Source organism: Octopus sinensis, linkage group LG7, assembly GCF_006345805.1.
Source record: "Octopus sinensis linkage group LG7, ASM634580v1, whole genome shotgun sequence".
Classification (NCBI taxonomy): domain Eukaryota; kingdom Metazoa; phylum Mollusca; class Cephalopoda; order Octopoda; family Octopodidae; genus Octopus; species Octopus sinensis.
Window position 1 is genome coordinate 90,414,792 of NC_043003.1, and position 19,724 is coordinate 90,434,515.

General features: G+C 36.0%; 1 protein-coding gene across 1 annotated transcript in view; it reads left to right on the forward strand.

Annotated features, from left to right (window-relative positions):
- The window catches only part of LOC115213859 (bone morphogenetic protein receptor type-1B), a 106,747-nt gene that overhangs the window by 86,203 nt on the left and 820 nt on the right, over positions 1-19,724 (forward strand). Inside the window, exons 6-10 of the mRNA XM_029782800.2 lie at positions 1,162-1,354; positions 7,791-7,970; positions 9,351-9,456; positions 14,829-15,004; positions 18,333-18,463. Of these exons, the coding sequence (XP_029638660.1) occupies positions 1,162-1,354; positions 7,791-7,970; positions 9,351-9,456; positions 14,829-15,004; positions 18,333-18,463 (786 nt within the window). The remainder of the gene's footprint in view (positions 1-1,161; positions 1,355-7,790; positions 7,971-9,350; positions 9,457-14,828; positions 15,005-18,332; positions 18,464-19,724) is intronic.

Consider the following 19,724-nt stretch of genomic DNA (forward strand, 5'->3'; position numbering starts at 1 on the left):
ACATGATCATATGTTTAATTCTTTAGCATTTGAACTGGCCATATCTGGCCAAAATATACTACTTGTTTAATGTTCAAACTGGCCAAATTTGGTCTCTTACACCTATCGTACAATGTCATACTAAAAGTAAACAATCACACCATTGAAATCTCAAAACTACAAGACAGTGCATGATTGATTCAAAAGAATGGTAATTAATAAGCATTACATTTGACAGAATAATCTGAATGCTAAAGGGTTACATGGTTTGCTTCCCGACTATGTGGTTTTGGGTTCAGTACCACTGCATCTTGTGCAAGTGTTTTCTGGCACTGGCTTGACCAAAACCATGTGAAGTTTCTGAGGACTGAAACTGAAAGAAGTCCACTATATGTGTGTGTGTGTTTGTGTCACTTTGTCTTGAATTTGTGTGACAGTTGTAAAGGAGCGTCACCATCATACAAGCAGTGACCTTTAGGTTTAATCTTCCTGGTTGTGTCAGGTCATGGGGGAAGTATTACCTTGCTCAGGAACATGTTTTTGTTGTAAGGAAATCACACAGAATTTAAAACTTGAAATCATTCAAACCATAAAAATTGAAATAATGATTCATTTTCAATTTCTTTTTTAATATTTTTATTGTTTTTGAGTATAAATTTAACTTTTCATTTCAGAAAAAAATATTATAAATGTGAATTGGTAAAATATTTAGAATCTCAGGTAAAATGCCTTATAGTATCCAACTACGTCCATTTACATTTTGTGATCAAAACCTACTGATGCAGGCTTTGACTTTTGCCCTTTTCTAGGGTTGACAACATACAATAAATACCAATCATGTACCAAGGTCAGTTTGGAATTTCTGTAAAGCATCCTAGATGTGAATGGAACTATAATAGAACTCTCTACCCAACAATATAGAAAAAATATATTAAAAAAATCCACATGGACGTGAGAAAAGAAAAGATGAAAACAAAGGAAGTTTTCTAATGTCCATGAAAATTTTTTTTTCTCTTTTGAAGTTTATAATTAAAAATTTTGCCTTCTAATTTTAATTTATAAAAAAATATATTAAATTAGAATTTCACATTGAAAAAAAAATAATTGAGAAAAATAAAAATTATAGAATTGAAATTTCTTGTCATTGATAATTTTCATAAAAGCTTTTCTTTTTCATTGTAGGTTCAGCGCACAATAGCGAAGCAAATATATTTGATTAAGAGTATAGGAAAAGGTCGGTATGGTGAGGTGTGGAAAGGCAAGTGGAGAGGGGAAAATGTTGCAGTGAAGATATTTTTTACCACAGAAGAAGATAGTTGGTTCAGAGAAACTGAACTTTACCAAACAGTGCTGCTTAGACATGATAATATATTAGGTAAGGAAAACAAACAGCTTTTTTTTTTTAGCATACATGCATGCACATACACACTTATGTGCATAAATGCATAGTGTGTGTATGGATGTATGTTTATGTATCACTATATCAATCAGACCAGCAGACTTGCTGGTCGCAATGTGCTTCCAAACCTTCCTTGATTACACCATTCTTTTCCATCTTGTCTCAAATTGTTTAACTAAATCATCTTCCCATCATTGTGGAAGCCTTTCAAGTAGCCCCTTTTCTGCTCTCTTGAATACCATTTGGCAATTGCACAGGTCCACCTGTTGTTTGAACCTTGCGATATGTCCGGCCCAGCAGAACTTGTGCTTTTGGTATTCTGTGATTACATTGTTCACTCCATTCCATTCTTGAATTATCTCATTTCAAATATGCTCTTGAAAAGATATTCCTAGCATGGATCATTCCACGTTCGTTTGTGTCATAGCCAATCGATGATCTTCCATTTTCATAGTTGACCTGTCTCGCATAGAAGAGCACATGGAGGAGGGTGCTATTGAAGGGTCTCACATACATGTCTTGTCCTGCTTTGTTTTGTGCACATTCTTTATTGAGGTAAACGTTTTCCATCTTGTCCTTATTCTTTTTGAGATTTCAGCATTCATGTGTTGGCACATATTTACTGTGTCCTAAGTAAATGTTCTCCTTTACTTCCTTGATTTCATCATTTCCTACACGTATTTGGCCTTGCACTACATCTTTGGACTGCATGTATTTTGTTTTTATGTGGTTCGTTTTAAGGTCTACTGCTGAACCAACAGTGTCCATCTCTGTCACTGTAGTCTCCAGCTGATCTGTGGTTATGGCCATTAGTATAATGTCATCTGTGAATCAGAGGTGTATTAGTAGCTGCCATTGATGTTCACGTCACCTGTCCAATCAATGTCTCTGATGAAATGCATTGAAGAGTTGTAGAGAGATGGTATCTCCTTGTTTGACACCCTTCCTAATTGGAACTCTTACTAGTGGCAATAACAGAGCTATATCTTGGTGCATCCAGAGTTCACATCTCTGAGCAGTTAGATGTATTGCATCTTGACACCTTGCATTACCAGAGATTATAATACTGCATTTGTCTCGACACTATCAAAGGCCTTTTCATAGTCAATGAAAGTGAAGCACTGAAGCAGTGTGTAGTCATTCACCCATTCTACAAGTTGTGTTAATGTGAATATGTGATCTATTGTATTGTAGTTCTTACAGAAACCTACTTGCTCCCTTAATTTCTGATCATCCAGGAGTTTTGATAGTCTGGTGAGGATGACCTTTGTAAACAGCTTATAGAAGTGTGATGTGGTATATGGGGCGATAGTTTCTTAAATCTTCCTTACCAGCCTTATTATGAATCAACATGGTATATGGCTCTTGTATATTTGTGTGTATGTATGTGTGTGTGTGTGTGTGCATGTACTTATGCACATATCTTGTTTTTCTATTTTACTTATTCCAACCACTGGGTTCTTGCTAAGCTGGACCCTACTACCTGTACTGTCATTATTCATTTTTTTTTCTTTTAACTTGGTATTTGTTCAGTTAGTTACATGATGAACCCTTCATCAGCATCTCCTATGTTGTGCTATGTGTTTTATGTTCTGTCAGTTGGATCTCATGCTCTTGATGTAGTGTTATGGTCATGTGATGTGTATTGATCAGGACAGCTGCATAAAGAAGTGCCAATCTCTAATTGTGATGGGAACATGTGAAAGGGGTAGACCCAGAAAGATGTAGGACAAAGTGGTGAGAAAGGATCTTCAAACATTGGGTCTCATGGAGATGACAAGGGACTAAGACTTCTGGCAGTTTGCTGTGCTTGAGAAGGTCTGTTAAGTTAAGTAAAATTGTGGTTGTCTTGCATACAGGTATAGCACCTACATCCCTCTTCAGCTGAATGATTCTAGCAGGCTTGTGGGTGCTGGTGCTACATAAAAGCACCCAGTATACTCTGTAAAGTGGTTGGTATTAGGAAGAGCATCCATCCACAGAAACCATGTCAGAACAGACATGGAGCCTGAGCAGTGTGTCAGCTGGTCGGCTCCTGTCAAACCATCCAACCTATGTCAGCATGGAAATGGACATTAAATGATGATGATGATGATCATATGTAGAGAGATGGTATCTCCTTGTTTGACACCCTTCCCAAACTTTAATTCATAACTTTTACCATATTAACAAGGTTAATTCTTATCACAAATATCAAATAGAAGTGTGATACTTCAGTATATTATGTGCTACAGCTAAGTGATTGAATGAATTATTTGTGAAGCAAATGAGCCACATTTAGAGATTAAACAATACAGTTAAAGGGTGTATAATTATCTATATTATTAAATGTGTGATGAGGAAAAGGCAGGCACTCAGTAGTGTAATTGGTAAAAAGGTTGCTTGGCAAGCAATAGGTGTGAAACTAGAGATATAGAGCACTAGGCCTAATTTTTTTTCTGTGTTAAATTGTATTTAATAATGTGACCGAGACCTTTGGAAATATGCTGTGTATGAGAAGACCTGGCAGGAGAAGTGAGACCATAACCTGTGACCTTTACCAGGGATGTAGCCATCCCACTTTATGCATAACTTTCCTTCTTTGGACACAAAACTCTGCTTGCGAAGACCTGCTGAGGCAAGTGAAATCGAAATTGAATTCAAAATCGAACCAAATTTGACGACTGGCACCCATGCCAACCTCCCTTCATTTGACACTAAACTCTGCTTGCGAAGATCTGTTGGAGCAAGTGAAATCGAAATTGAAATTGAACCAAATTCGATGACTCGCACCCGTGCCAGTGGAGCGCTAACAGCTCCATCTGAGCAGGATCACTGTCAGAGCAGCTGTCTGGCTTCTGTGCTGGTGGCATGTAAAAAGCACCATTTGAGCATGATCGTTACCAGTGTCACCTTACTGGCACGTGAACAAAACATTCGAGCGAGGTCGTTGCCAGTGCCGCTGGACTGGCTCCTGTGCAGGTGGCACGTAAAAAACACCATTTTGAGCGTGGCCGTTGCTAGTGCCGCCTGACTGGCCCTTGTGCCGGTGGCACGTAAAGGCACCCACTACACTCTTGGAGTGGTTGGCGTTAGGAAGGGCATCCAGCTGTAGAAACTCTTCTAGATCAGATTGGGGCCTGACACAGCCATATGGTTTGCCAGTCCTCAGTCAAATCGTCCAACCCAAGCTAGCATGGAAAGCGGACGTTAAATGATGATGATTTATGTCTGTGTCTGTCTATACACACATATACAGCTGGTCGTCTCCCTCATATTACTGTCGTTAGTAGTTGACAATTATTTTATTTATCCGGGCACGTGTTTATGCAATCTCATGCATAAACATTTTCTCTGTCAGTCACACACACACACACACTATCTCTCTCTCACTCTCTCATACACATTAACGCATGCACACACATACATTGTCTTTCACTCACACCCACACATTTCACTTTTCTAAACACAAACATTCATTGATACATGCTTATTTTCACACACACACACACTCCCCCCTCCCCATTTCATTTCATTTCATCATTTGTTTTGTTTTGCAACATTCTTGAAGCACATATTGTTATCCTCTGGGAGTGTCATGTTGGTGATAAAGCAGACACACTGGTTGCTGGTTGTGTTTCATTGCAGTTTTACTACCAGTTAATTAGACATTTGGTTAATTAATATATTAATTGATTAATCAAGTTCTTTCATCACAGCCTCTGACTTCACATATTTCTTTCATGCTATAACACACTCCTTGCTCCTAGTTTCTATTATGGAATCTAATGGTTGGTCACAGAGTGTGAAGAAAAATCTTTGACATACCAATTAATTAATTTATTATATAGTTAACTGATAATATAACTACTGTAATGAAATTTGACCAATGTGTGCATGTTTTATGGGCAGCATGTCTCTTCCAAAGTACAAAAGTGTATGTGTGTGTGTGTGTGTGTGTGTATATATATATATATATATATATATATATATATATATATATATATATATATATATATATATATATATATATATATATATATATATATGTGTGTGTGTGTGCGCGCACGCACACACACACACAACATACAAGTGAAATGGGTAGAGGATCTCATGAAGAACCTATTTAAATATTCACCCGAGGAAGTGCATTCCACATCTTGGGTGTTAAATAATGATTGTACAACACCTCACCTGGGTGTGAGAATGCATCAAAACAATTGTAGTGATTTTAAATAAATGATGTTAATTCCATTTTCTTTCATATACATGAACACACACACATGTATATATATATATATATATATATATGAGTAGTTGAATGAATTATCTTGTTATGGATAATTCAGTTAACCGATACCTGGTTAATTCACATCAGAGAAGACATGTTTGAAGTTACGTGCTTTCGTGTGGAAATTTGTGTGTTTTTTTAATATAAATATATGAAAGAATGGAGTTGAACGACGAATTAACAAAATTCGAAACATATGTCGAAAATAAAGGAATTTTGTTAATTCATCGTTCAACTCCATTCTTTCATATATATATATATATATATATATATATATATATATATACACACACACACACATACAGCTGTTTGTAAAGACATATTATGGGTAAATTATAGTTTGTTGTAAATATCAAGATTACTCTGTAACTGATGTTTTGATAGCATACAAGATGGAGTCAGAAACATGTTTCAGAAGCCTGAAAAAGAGCACCTTATAGGAGATAGGTTTTTGTTATTGACACATTGTGATACATTGCTCTCTTCATTGTGTGTGTTATATGTTCAAGTTTTGCTGCAAACATTGCTTTATATTTAAAAAAAAATTTTTTTTTTTTGCTTTTGTTGAATCTGCAGGAAGATAGCCTTTGTTGACCCTTCAAGACTTGAGACCTTGATGCAGTTAACAATTTGTTTAAGCTATTGCAGGTCAACAATCTAGGAGGGACTGAAATAAAACAATTATTGCAGTGGATTTTTCTCCTTTTATACAAAAAAAAAACAACAAAAAAACCCCCAACTTCTTTGAAAAATCAACTACATTCTCAGTATTCAAACCAAAGACAATATCACCATTCACTATTTCTTAAACTGTGGAGCTTTAGGTTACAGACTTTAAACTAGATTGTAAATTGTACCCACCAAAGAAAATTAAATCCCTCTTCTATTTGGTGAATTGTCAAAGTTGTTAGTGTTAGATAGAATGTTTGATACAGGTCTGGTCTGAGCTAAGAACTATGTCATGATGGACTAAAGTAGTACCTTGTATTTTAATTTTGTTTTTCTTATTGTATTTATTATAAAAGAATAGCAGCAGCTGTTGGAGGCTTCACTGACACTTCATTATATTCATGGCCCAGTACACCATAGTTGTAAAACAGGTGCTATGGATGATATAGATTGTTTGGGTTGATTGGATATGGATGATTTGGCACTGAAGGCATGCACACTCTCACTTACACACAAATGCACACACCCACATGCATGCACTTTGTGTATGCATATGTGTATTGCATTGTATCTATAATAGCCTCTGTTCCATACATCCACCACTCAAATACTTGCAATCCACTTGTCTTTCCATCTCTTCTCAGTCTTGGTGCATTCAACCCCCTCATCCCCACATAAACCATTATTATTACCCCACTCCTCTCTCCCCGCACCATCATCCCTCTAGAATCTCCCTGTTCATGTTATTTTGCCAGCAGGTCTTGACCTGCAGTAGTTTAAATGAAACATTAGCAGCATCAAGCTCTCTGGTCTTGGATGGTCAACGAACGTTATGGGCACTGAACCTTCCTGCAAACTCAACAAGAATAAAAAAAAAGTACAACGCAATGCTCAAAGCAAGACCTGAACATATAACACAATTTGAGAGAAAAATAGTTAAGTAAATGAAAATGTAAGTGAAGAAATTGGGTTATCTCTCTTCTTATGACATAAAGCAGAAATGATTTTCTCTGTATCTATAACAAAATAGTTTTAGTTTTTAATTTGGTAATTATGAGCATTTTTATACTTTTTTGTTTTAGTTTCTGCAATGTTCCATACCCAAGTAGCAAAAATCAGTTGTTACATTTTATGTTAAACGGATTCTGTACCAAATCAGAAACACTAAAATTGCCAAATACTAGAACATCCTCAACCCTAATCATAGCACATCACTGTTGACACCAGGAGCACAGTATAATTTATAATTGTCTGATGCATGCAAGCATGGAGCAGTGGACATTAAAACAATGATGATGAGGACAATCCAAAAAGCTGATGAAAATAAGAGCTGGTCATATATTGGAATTCTGCTGATTATACACTTTTCTTTTCACCAGATGCTTGTCTTTCAGTAGAAAGAGCTCATTATAAAGAGTAGGCTTATGTTACATAATGAAAGTAACCTTTCCTCTTTCTCTTCTTGTCTTTTAGGATTTCTAGCTGCTGATATCAAAGGTACACAGCTATATCTCATAACAGACTACCATGATCATGGGTCACTATATGATTTCCTTAGGGCAACCACATTGAATGCTGTTGATATGATGCGCTTAGCTCACTCAACAGTAGCAGGTCTTGCATTCCTTCATGCAGAAATATATGGAGCAAAAGGTTAGTCCTTGTTCATTAATTTTCTTTTTTCTCTTTGATGATTCCTTTTTTTTTTTTTTATGTACATGAGCTGTAAAGTTAAAATGTTTTAATTACACATATGCTCTGGTTATTAATATACACCCATAAGCAAAACACATTATTCTACTAACCTCAGTCTGTGTCTCTCATACACACTCAGAGATGGACATCTATTTTCATTTAAATATCTAATATTGATGTGATTAGACTATGTAAAAGTAGAATAATGTGCAAATGCAGTTCTGTTTAAAATAGCATTTTATAATCTATCAAAAAGTAAACTCCTCATGAAAATTCATAAAGCAATGTATATTATTTATTAGTTGAAACATTTTTCTATTTCAGTCAATGTCAGAAAAATTAACTCCATTAACAGTCATAGAACTCATGATATTTAATGTTTTTATCTAACCTACCTGTCATTGCATAATGTTACCTCCTTCTCTGCCTATACTCCCACTCACTTGAAGGGGTCTTGTCTTGTGCGTTATCTGGTGACCTCACTAGTACTGGTGTTATGAAAGAAGCACCCAGTACACTTTGTAAAGTGGTTGACATTAGGAAAGGAATCTTGCTGTAAAAAAAAACAAAAAACAAAGAAGAAATTGGAGCTTGAAATTGTCCTCTGCCTTGTCAGATCCTGTCAAACCTTCCAACCCATGCCAGCACGGAAGACAGATGGCATTAATTGATGATGATGATGATGATAATACCAGGAAAGGCACAACAGCTATAAAATAAGTCGATGCAGTATTTTTGTTAAAATATGTGCATTAAAAGATCCATATGGTCCATATAGCAAGTGAATGTAATTGATATTATCTACCAAGTTAAAGAAAGGAAAAAGTAAATTGCTGTACATTGAAATGCATCTAGCAGTGAGCTCCTCAGATTAGCCCTGTCTGAGCAGGCCTAAACTCAAACATGTTACTGTTGTGACCATCTTATATTTTGCATATCTGAAACTACTTTGTCCAATGTATAATTTTTTTTAAAGATGCCTGTGGGCAGAGAGGTTTGGCTATTATTTCTAACAGCTTGGTTAGCTATATAGAAGATTCCACATTAGTGAAATTTTGTTTCCAATTGAGCATATCTAATGTTAAGAGGGCAGAATTTTTGTTTTAAAATGTATGTTCACAATCCAAGTTTTAGTCTAATGAAGTTAGAAATTTTGTTTTAGTTCAAATGTGAGTGCATGTCTGTCTGGCTCAGATGGAAGAGACAGTAATTTTTTGATGATAGTATAGTTAGATTGTTATGATGCTAATTTATTAATTATTTTTCTTTATTACTCTTCTTCTGTTGCTTGCATTGTTGTTGATATTGATAAAAACATTTACTTCTGTTCTCTTCAAGGTAAACCTGCATTAGCTCATCGAGACATAAAAAGTAAGAATATTTTGGTGAAGAAAAACCTAACATGTTGTATAGCAGATCTTGGGCTTTGTGTCAAATATATTAGGTACAGTGATTATTTCATTCCTTATACATGCGTGCACATGCACACACACACACACACATCTGTATTTCTTTTTCCCTGTTACTTGCATTTCCTAAGTTTTAGTGTGTGTCATGTTATTTTTGAACTTTTATGTTTCATCATTATTATTGCCATGGTCACTGTATTATGTTCACTGTCCATGCTGGCATGGGCTGAATGGATTATTTTTTTTCCTCTCTTAGATGAATCAGAGAACTAGGTTTCATTCCTAAGTTTAATTTTTGGCTTGGTTTCTATGGCTGGATATCAAGGCATCATCATTAAAAAGGTTGATGTATTTTCAACAAGATTAAAAGTTCTTTGCAGCCCTACATGTAACTGCACTGGGTGCACTTTATTGTGGCACCAGTACTAAAGAAGAATACGGTTGAGAGAGTTATGAGTGATTACTGTTGAGCTGAGGGTGAGGAAATGTTAGATAAAACATAATATCTACAATAAAATAGATGCTAATATCGTTGATGTAGTAGGAAAGTTTCAAAGTTATGTGTGGTGATGAAAATAATCATTTTGCCAATTTCACATGACTTAGATATTTCATAATTCATATGAAATATTTCATAAGCTGCAAATCTTGAATATTCACAAGAATTATAGTAATTCATATCTTTTATATTAAAGTTTGACTAGCCAAATATTAAACAAAATTTTTTTACCTGGAGTGTATGTTGAATTTTTTAGAAAAGAACCCCCAAACTTCTAATTTCTCCAGAGCAGCATAAAAAGGTTCATGGTGTTTCTTTACACTAACCTTGAAATTTCAAAAAATGCTGATGTATTCACTGAACAATGTGGCCAGAATTCTTGAACGAAATTTTCCAGACAAACATTTTCTTCCAAATAGCTTAGATCTGTCAAAACCGTCCCAACATCGTTATCTAATCGAAAACGAACCATTTCAACATACCACTACTGCTATATAGTTATTTTTCTGGGCATTCTAAAACTAATTTGAAAACCTGTTGGTTTAACTTTTAAGAGAATAGCCTTGTTAATGGACAGTAGGGGAGACAACTGCGGTTTCTCTGATCATATTTTTTTTTTTGCTTACGAAATTAACTGTGTACATATATCACAGCAGTTAAATTCTTTCTTGTGAAATGTTTATTGAGGTGAAAGGGTGAAACGGTTAGAATATTGGTCCACCAGAATATTGTCATTGTGTTTGCACCATTGTTCAGTTGCTAACGATAATATTAATCCAACTTGATGTATTTTTGACACAGTCATTTTGTGCTGTGATAGTGACAGCTATAATTGATAATTTTTTACATTGAATTAAAGTGTCAGTCTGTAATCACAAAAGTGAAATTCTGCCTGTCCACCTGGGACACCTGTACCTCAGTCTACAATTACTCTACATACACATATTATACCTTTCTGGAATCAGGATGATCCCAGGATTGAGAATCTGCACTTCATTTGGATCATTGGGATCAGATTTAAAAGCATTTGGGTTGCTATTTCTAGCAGGTAAAGCTTGACTGATTCACACCATCTTAATTGGTGTTTGTCTGATGATGTCAGAGATAAATGACATTTGTTTCATTAATTTTATATCGAGATAACAACTTTGGGATAAATTGGCCAACAGTTGGAATTGAAATTGGGACTGGAACAACAGAATGACTGCATTACAGAATTAATTCACACCTGTCCTTAACCTCTGATCAAACACCACTGGGGCATAATAGTAATTATTGACATATAGTCATGCTATTTAGCTCTAGGCTGAGGCACAGTTAGCCCTCTGCAGGAGCTAGCCTAAAAGTCCACATTGATAAAGATAACATTGTGTGTGGAACAAAATATATGAATATATATCCCATATAACATCATTTAACTTCTGCTTTTTATTGTCTGGGTACTTCTGAGAGTTGAGGAAGAGCCTATGTCTATCTGCTGGCCCCTTCCTAAAAGAGTAAAAAACAAGCAAAACAAAACAAAAACCAAGCAGACGCTCTAACCATACATTTCTTATGTTCTTTTATACATTTCACCCCAGGGCTGTGGCTATGCTGGGACACTGCTTATAATTATTGACTTTTTTTGGCACAGTCTACCCATCTAAAACTATTCCATGGTTTAATAGACAGTATCTTACTGTGGTGGCAGCAAGCCAAGATAATTAAATTATAGCTTTAGTAAATAATTATTAGTAACAGAAGCGGTATTAATACCAAAAGGTAATATTTGTCCCCACTTAAAAATTGGATGTGTTAGAACACAAATTACTGGGATAGTTACCATAAGAGAATTTCTCACATGGAATTTTGGTGCATATAAGCACTCTTGTTTACATTATTAGCAGAAGATAAATCACTTGCCATCACCACCACCAAGACTACTAGATCACGTGATTTTGACCTTCTTAGGTTTTGTCAGAGGTAGACACTCAACCGCTGGAGATAGTAGTGAGAAGTACATTAATTATGTATCTGAGGGGTCGGCAAAGTGGTTAATATTGATCCCTGTGGGCCTGTGAGGTTATTTTAGAGGTTCATGAACACCTGAAAAATCTCTTTAAATATCTATTTAAAAGCAGTAGTGACACAAAACAACAAAAGAAATTATCATTTATAAATCAAGAAATATTTCATTTATATTTTTAAATTTCATTTTAGAAATTCACATGATGGTGTGGAGCTGTTAAACTATTAACGATTCCACGAAGAAGAAATTTGCCACTCCTGGTCTAAATAAACAGATTTGGAATTAAAATAAAAGATGGGAGATAACTCCGTGATTATTTCTTAGATATGGAATGCATTTAAGTTTGAATTTTGGCATTCTGACAACTCTGGACAACATTCTTCAGCTCATATTAGGCCTCAATGAAACATAGTTTGGTTGATTGCTGAAACGTCATCATCATCATTATTTAACGCCCGCTTTCTATGCTGGCATGGGTTGGACGGTTTGACTGGAGCTGGCTAGGCAGATGACTGCACCAAGCTTCACTGTCTGTTTTGGCGTGGTTTTTACAGTTGGATGCCCTTCCAAACGCCAACCACTCTACAGTATGGATTGGATGCTTTTTACATGGCACCAGTACTGGCAGGGTCATCAAGTAACTTGTAAGACAAAGATCCTTTGAGAGGGGAGGGGTCATTGGAGGACGTGATCTTGTGTCAGATGGTGAATGGTTAGAGTGTGACAAAGAAACAGAAACAGGTGTCTTGCCATACATGGTTACTTGGTCAAAGAGAGAGAGAGAAAGAAAGAAAGAGAGCATGATCAAGAATGTGTTGCAGTAGAGGAGATACATGGCTACATGAAGAGCAAGAAAGAGAAAGAGAGAGAGTAGAAGAGAGCAAGGATGCAAGAGATAGATGGCAGCAAAGTGCCAGGGCATACTCAGAATATAAATGAGACATAGATGATGGCAAATGCCCGGGCATACCCTCAAGGTACGGGGATCATAATATAAATGGAGTGTGAGTAGGGAGTAGAGATTTCACCTGGATGCACTGAGTGTAGGGGTGGCGAATGCAGTGACTGGTGAAACCTGGGTATATACAAGGGGTAGGGGATTACAAAATAGCAATGATACAGTGAGAAGAGTAGTAAGGAGAGGATTGGGGAGCAAGAGATAAGCATAGTGTATGAAAAGAGGAAATGTGAGGAAGAGATCTAGTATAGTTTGTTGGGGTAGAGTGCGTGAAAAGTTTTCTTGTCAGGTGTGGGTGGAACACACAGCACTTCTAGAACTCAGTTTCACTGAAGTGGGTGGGTCTTCTCAAGAACCTCATATCACCAGACTTCTCAGTCCGTTGCCATCTCCTTCATGAGGCCCAGCATCCAGAGATCAGTCCTCACCACTTCATTCCATATCTTCCTGAGTCTCCTTCTTTCACAGGTGCCATCCACTTTCAGTGATCAGCACTTCTTTATACAGTTATTTTCATTCATATGCATCACATGTCCAAACCATCATGGTCTTCTCTTTTGCATGCTCCATTGTGCGTCTTCTAGACATTGCTTTTTGCTTATGTGACGGTGCATCTTTGATGCAAGTTTGATCAAGTGCCACTCTAACATCTAAAACTGCAAACATTATGTAAATTTTCACTTCGAAATTTTGTGCAAATTGGCATTGCAAGCAGAGTTGGTACAGAAACAATTGTAACAAATCTTTAAAGATGTGTTAGAGGATTTCTTTGTTTTCATATTATTTGTATTATGATTTACTCTTTGCCACACTCACACAACAGTTTTACTATCGTGAAATAGGGATTTTCTACACTTAAACTTCAGTATTAGTCTTGAATTTGATAGTGTTAATAGCAGCCCAGAACTCAGGTTGAGTGCTTCTCTGGAAATACCCTATCTTTATACCCTGCAAGGACCTAAGATAGCTGTATAAGTAAATGTAGGGATAAGCAAGTTAGACATAGATCAATATATAAAGTGTATTAAATTATAGTAAAGGGTAAAAATCATAAATGATTTTACTAAGGGGTCAGCATGGAAATAAAAACCTTATACATAAATTTTACAAATACTTGAATAATTATACCATGGGATTGGCTATAAACCTCTCCACATGCTAGAAAAATAGGTAACTAAAGACGCTATTACCACCTTAAAAACTCAAAAAAAATAGCCCATGTTTTATTTTTCAGAGTTTTTAAGGTGGTAATAGCGTCTTTAGGCGTCTATTTTTCTAGCACATGGAGGGGCTTATAGCCAATCCCTTGTTATAATTACGTATATAATTATTAAAGTATTTGTAAAGTATATTAAATACATGAAATGCAAAAAGTGTATGTGTTTACATATAAGGTCTTACGTACACAGAATACAAATGATATAGAGAATGAAAGGGGTTGGGGAACAGTTTTACAAATCCTTTATATATTGATCTAACTTGCTTATCCCTTTGTTAACTTCTATACCCACTCAAGTTTAAATCCCTTGAGCACTATTAAGTGTATTCTATACAGAGAACATTTGGATCTTTGAACTATATATATATATATATATATATATATATATATATATATGTGTGTGTGTGTATATATAGAGAGAGAAAGACACACCTCTTTTTCCAGCACAGACAAATATCTAAAATTTAGTAGGAAGGGGTGATAAGAAAAAAACATTGCATTTTTTCCGGTTCATGTCAGCATTTGTGTACTTTAGTACATTAAGTCAATTTGCATAAAAAGTTTAGCGAATTTGTCAACTTCACAGATTTAGTCAAGCAGAGTTATCTATCCTAGCAAAAACTTACAATGCAATCACGTTTACTCAAATATTTTTTTACATGTATGTGTTATAGGAGTATATATATCTTTACGTATATATATCTTCTCTCTTTTCTATTGCAGTGAAACTAATGAAGTGGATATTGCACCGAATTCTCGACAGGGCACCAAATTGTATATGAGCCCAGAAATATTGGATGATACTATAAATAGGAAACATTTTGAATCATTCAAACAGGCAGATGTGTATGCTCTTGGTTTAGTTCTATGGGAAATTGCACGTCGGTGTGTTCATAAAGGTACTGCTTATGCACCTGCTTTTTTTTCTCTATATTTTCTTTTTGTAGTTATATTGTAAATATATGTATTTCTATCGTTGGTAGATCACAGTTTCAGTATGTATAGAAATTTTTGTTTTTCCAATTGAAAGCAATATGTGAATAGTTAACTGATATATATACATCGACGACAAACTTCTGCACAGTTTCCATCTGTTGAATCTAACATGCAAGGCATTGGTGAAGCTGAGGCTATGGGCAGAGAATATTCAAGGTGCCACACAGTGAGGTTGAACTTAGCACCACATGGTTGTGAAGTGTCAAAAAGGTTACTCGTTTATTAGCTATTTATCTAAAGCTGTACATGTCTATGGCACATCAACATTTAGAGCTTGCAACTCTAGTCTGGAAGCCCCATATTATCCAGAATATTGATATGTTGGAAGCTGTCCAGAGACTTACATCCAATGAATACTCTCCATCACTCACCATATTTTGAATGCCTTACTCTCCTGAGCATTGACTCAAAAAAGTTTTGATGCATAGCAGCTAACTTGGTAGAATCCCACAAAATTATTCATCATTGTCCCACCAACAATTTTTGCCTCCACCTCCCCATCCTTTTTCAATTCAATATCTCTACTACTTGTGGACGCAGTTCAAAAACAGCTTAGTACTTTTGACTTTTATAATATAGAGTTTATAAAGGAACACTAATTTTTATGGCTCTATATAAACTTACAACCATCTAAAACAATTTCTTATTTATTGTGGAATTTCCACTGAGTACTACTACTACTACTAGTTTTTATCATTAAGCAAGGTGGTGAGCTGGCAGAACCGTCAGCATGCTGGACAGAATACTTAGCTGTATTTTGCCTATCACTATGTTCTGAGTCCTTTCATCCTTTCAGTGGGTTAATAAATTAAGTACCAGTGAAACACTGGGGTCGATGTAATTGATTGCTCCCCTTCCCACAAATTTCAGGCCTTGTGCCTTTAGTAGAAATTTATTATTATTATTATCCTGATGACCATACATGTCTCTTAGAAGAGTATTTGAAATAATGAGTTAATAAACAGGGCATTGAGTTTGCAACCTGTTTTCTTATTGAGCCACAGACAGCGTTTTCATTCCATCTGAAACACTTTGATTGAACACAAATAATGACTACATAAATTTAATTTTAAAATGCTTGAACTTAACGACATCCATTTCATAAAGGACATAACTCCGCTTTCTTAGTCTAGTATTTCCATTTGTTCATAGAGAAGTAGTTCCTAGTAGAAAGGGTATCCACATTGGATAAGAGTTTCTCCAGCAGCATGTTATCTCGATTAAATAAACAAACAAAAAGGGATGTTTTGTTTAGTATTTAACAGTTGAACTGAGGGTTTTTTCTGTCTTTTTTGTTTGAAACCGGTCACATTTTAGCTCACTACTAATAAAGTAGCCCATCTACTTTACTAGTAATTGGTATACAGCAGAAGATGAGTGGTTTGATTTCCAACCTCGAATGGACAGTTTGGATGACGGCGACGACAACAACTATTATTATTTTATTATTATTATTATTATTATTATTATTAATAATAATAATGATAAACATTTATTCATACTGTTTGTTTAAAGAATTTTATGTTGTGTGTGTCTGCATGCATGTGTGTAATGTTTAAGACCTTTATACAAACAAAAGAAGAACTGGGTCATATCAAAACAAGCTTATTGGCTGTCCATTGCAGTGAAACACTTCTAGACAGAGACTTCCTTTGTTTTCTGGTCAGCTTTAAGAATACTGTTTGTTACTAATTTTAAGCAATTGATTCATTGTTTGTGTGTAAAACATTAGTGTAGTCTTACAGTGAAACAATACTACTGTGTATTATTAGCAGTTTAGTGTAGACTTTTTAATAATGAAGGCCTGTAGATTAGTGGTTAGAGGTATTCAGCTTACGATTGTAAGGTTGTGAGTTCGATTTCTGGTGGCATGTTGTGTCCTTGAGCAGGACGCTTTATTTCACTTTATTGCTCCAGTCCACTCAGCTGGCAAAATTGAGTTGTACCTGTAATTCAAAGAGCCAGCTTTGTCACATTGTGACCTGCTGAATCTCCCTGAAAACTACGTTTAGGGTATGCATGTCTGTGGAGTGCTCAGCAATGCTACATAGTGAGATGTGGGCCCTGAATGCAGTGGACATGAAGGCTAGAGAGGAATCAGGCTTGTATGCTCTGCTGGATGTGTAATGTAAGTGTACATGTTCCACAGCGCTGGTGTATTAAGAGGAATTAGATGCAGTATGTGAGAGAGAAGACCATGCTGGTTTGGTCATGTAATGCAGATGGATACTGATCTCTCAGAGCATACAAGCCTGATTCCTCTCTAGGAATCGGATCACTGCTTGTTGTTGTTCTTTGGTGCACACAGCTAGTGGAGCAGCCATGCTTACACCGTAAAGCCAGAAAGAAAAATGGCACAATCAAGATCAAACTCAAGTGTCCACAATAGTACCAACTATAAGCACAAATGCGCAGAGGGCAGTGTGATAATAATAATAATAAAGATATGTTGTGGCAAAAGTGCGGATTGAGTTTTGACTTCTTGTATATCTGGGGAGAGAGAGGAGGAAGAATGGACATAGAAAATTTGTTTCAACAAATTCCACTTGAGCTATACAAGCATGCAAAAGTAGACATTAGATGATGATAATGAACCTACAACACTTGTAATGCAAATCGTAACTTACTTGCATGCTTTGTCTTCAATCACTGAGAAGAGCTCTCTTGTCCCAGTCATTTGCTGCTTCAGTCCATATATCTCTGGCATTAGTTTTAACTTACACTTTATACACGTTTACTTCCTCTACTTAAAATATATTTCATTTCATATATATATATATATATAGTAAATCCCAAAAAGAAGAACAAACACAGAAAAACAACAACGTGAGGACATAGGACATGTGAAGTATTAGCAGACGCTCTTCTTCGGAAACAGAGGAAAGTCCTATAGAAGGGAAGATGGAGGAAGTAAATCACCAACGATTCACACACACACACATGTGTGTGTGTGTAGTTACATTTCAAAATGTAACTACATGTGGATTGTTGGCGCTTTTTTGTTCCCCCTCTGTCGTCCTTTTCTCTTGGACTTTCCTCTGTCTCCTGTTTCTGAAGAAGAGCTTTGCTCGAAACATAAAACTAACTTTCTTTCCTTCCCTGAGCATCTGTTAATACTTTGCATGTAGCATGTCCTCGCATTGTGTTTTTCCTTTGTTTTATTTTTGGATTAATTTTATATATATATATATATATATATGCATATACATCTTTATATTTTATTTCTTTCAGGAATTGTTGAAGATGCTCAGCTTCCATATTATGATTACCTCTCACCAGATCCCAGCTATGAAGATCTTAAAAGGGTTGTGTGTATTGAGAAGAAACGGCCTCTTATTCCTAATCGCTGGGTCAGTGATCATGTAAGTACTCCTTTCTGTTTCTCTCTATGTATGTATGATCAACAACATTTAACACCTGTTTTCCACGCGTTATGGTTAGACAGTATCCAGTTAACTAGAAGAACTGCATCAGGCTATAGTGTCTTCTTCAGCATGGTTTCTATTGTTGGAAGCCCTTACTAATGCCAACCACTTTACAGAGTATATTGCGTGATTTTTTTCAGGACACCAGCACTAGTTAAGTTGTCAAGTAACTTGCTAAACAAAGAAAAAAGCCTCCTGACTGAATGAGATTGTACTAGAGTAGGAGGTGGCTTTATTCTGGGTGTAGAGAGTCTAAAGTATAATAGAGGAATGTGTGTGTGTAATCCTGTTGCTTTTGCTGCAAGTAGGAAACGAGCAAGGTCTAGTTAAATATGCCATTAGATAAATCAAATAAAATAACATCTGCAGATATTATAAAAAGAAATTTCGTGGTTATAGTAAGAAGACATTTGCCCACATTGCCACATAGTGGTGAAGCAAACTTCTTACTCATATAGACATACCTATACACACACACACACACACTGTCTCTCACTTACTTACTCATACACACATATTTAACAGTTGTACATGTTGGGCAAGTGACTTGAAAATGAAATAACTATGATGTAGAAAACTCGTGAATTTCATCAGATTTGGCAATATGAAGGGCATCCAGCCACAGAAACCATGCTATAGTAGACACTGGAGCACAATGCCATCCTTGGGCCCATCAAATCCTGTCAAACCATCTAGCCCATGCCAGCATGTGACATGTTCATGAAACAGTGATGATGATTGATGACTTTGTCACTGACACCATTCTACAGCATTCCAGGTGTAGAGAAATTGTGACACAGGTTGTAGGTGTAGAACAAAATAGTGTATAATACTATGGAAAAATGAAAGAAAAATATATACAGGGTGTGGCAAAAAGGGAAACCCTCCTTTTTACAGGTGATTTACAAACATTTCAACAGTAAGTGCATGGTATGCACAAGTTCAGACCATGATGGTTACTTGGGGGTGTGGGTGGGGCAGAGACAGTAAAGCATTAGCTACATAAAGGTATTGTTACCACCTGCCTAACTTCACGAGCTAATGTGTATTGAAATGAGTGCAAGGTTTTTCTGCTGTAACGTGTATTACAGTATGTACTTTAAATGGTTATTATGGCTTCATCCACAATGTAATGTGTGTAGTGGATGCTGGTGCTGTGTAAAGGTGCCTGTGCCAGTGCCACATAAAAGCACCTAGC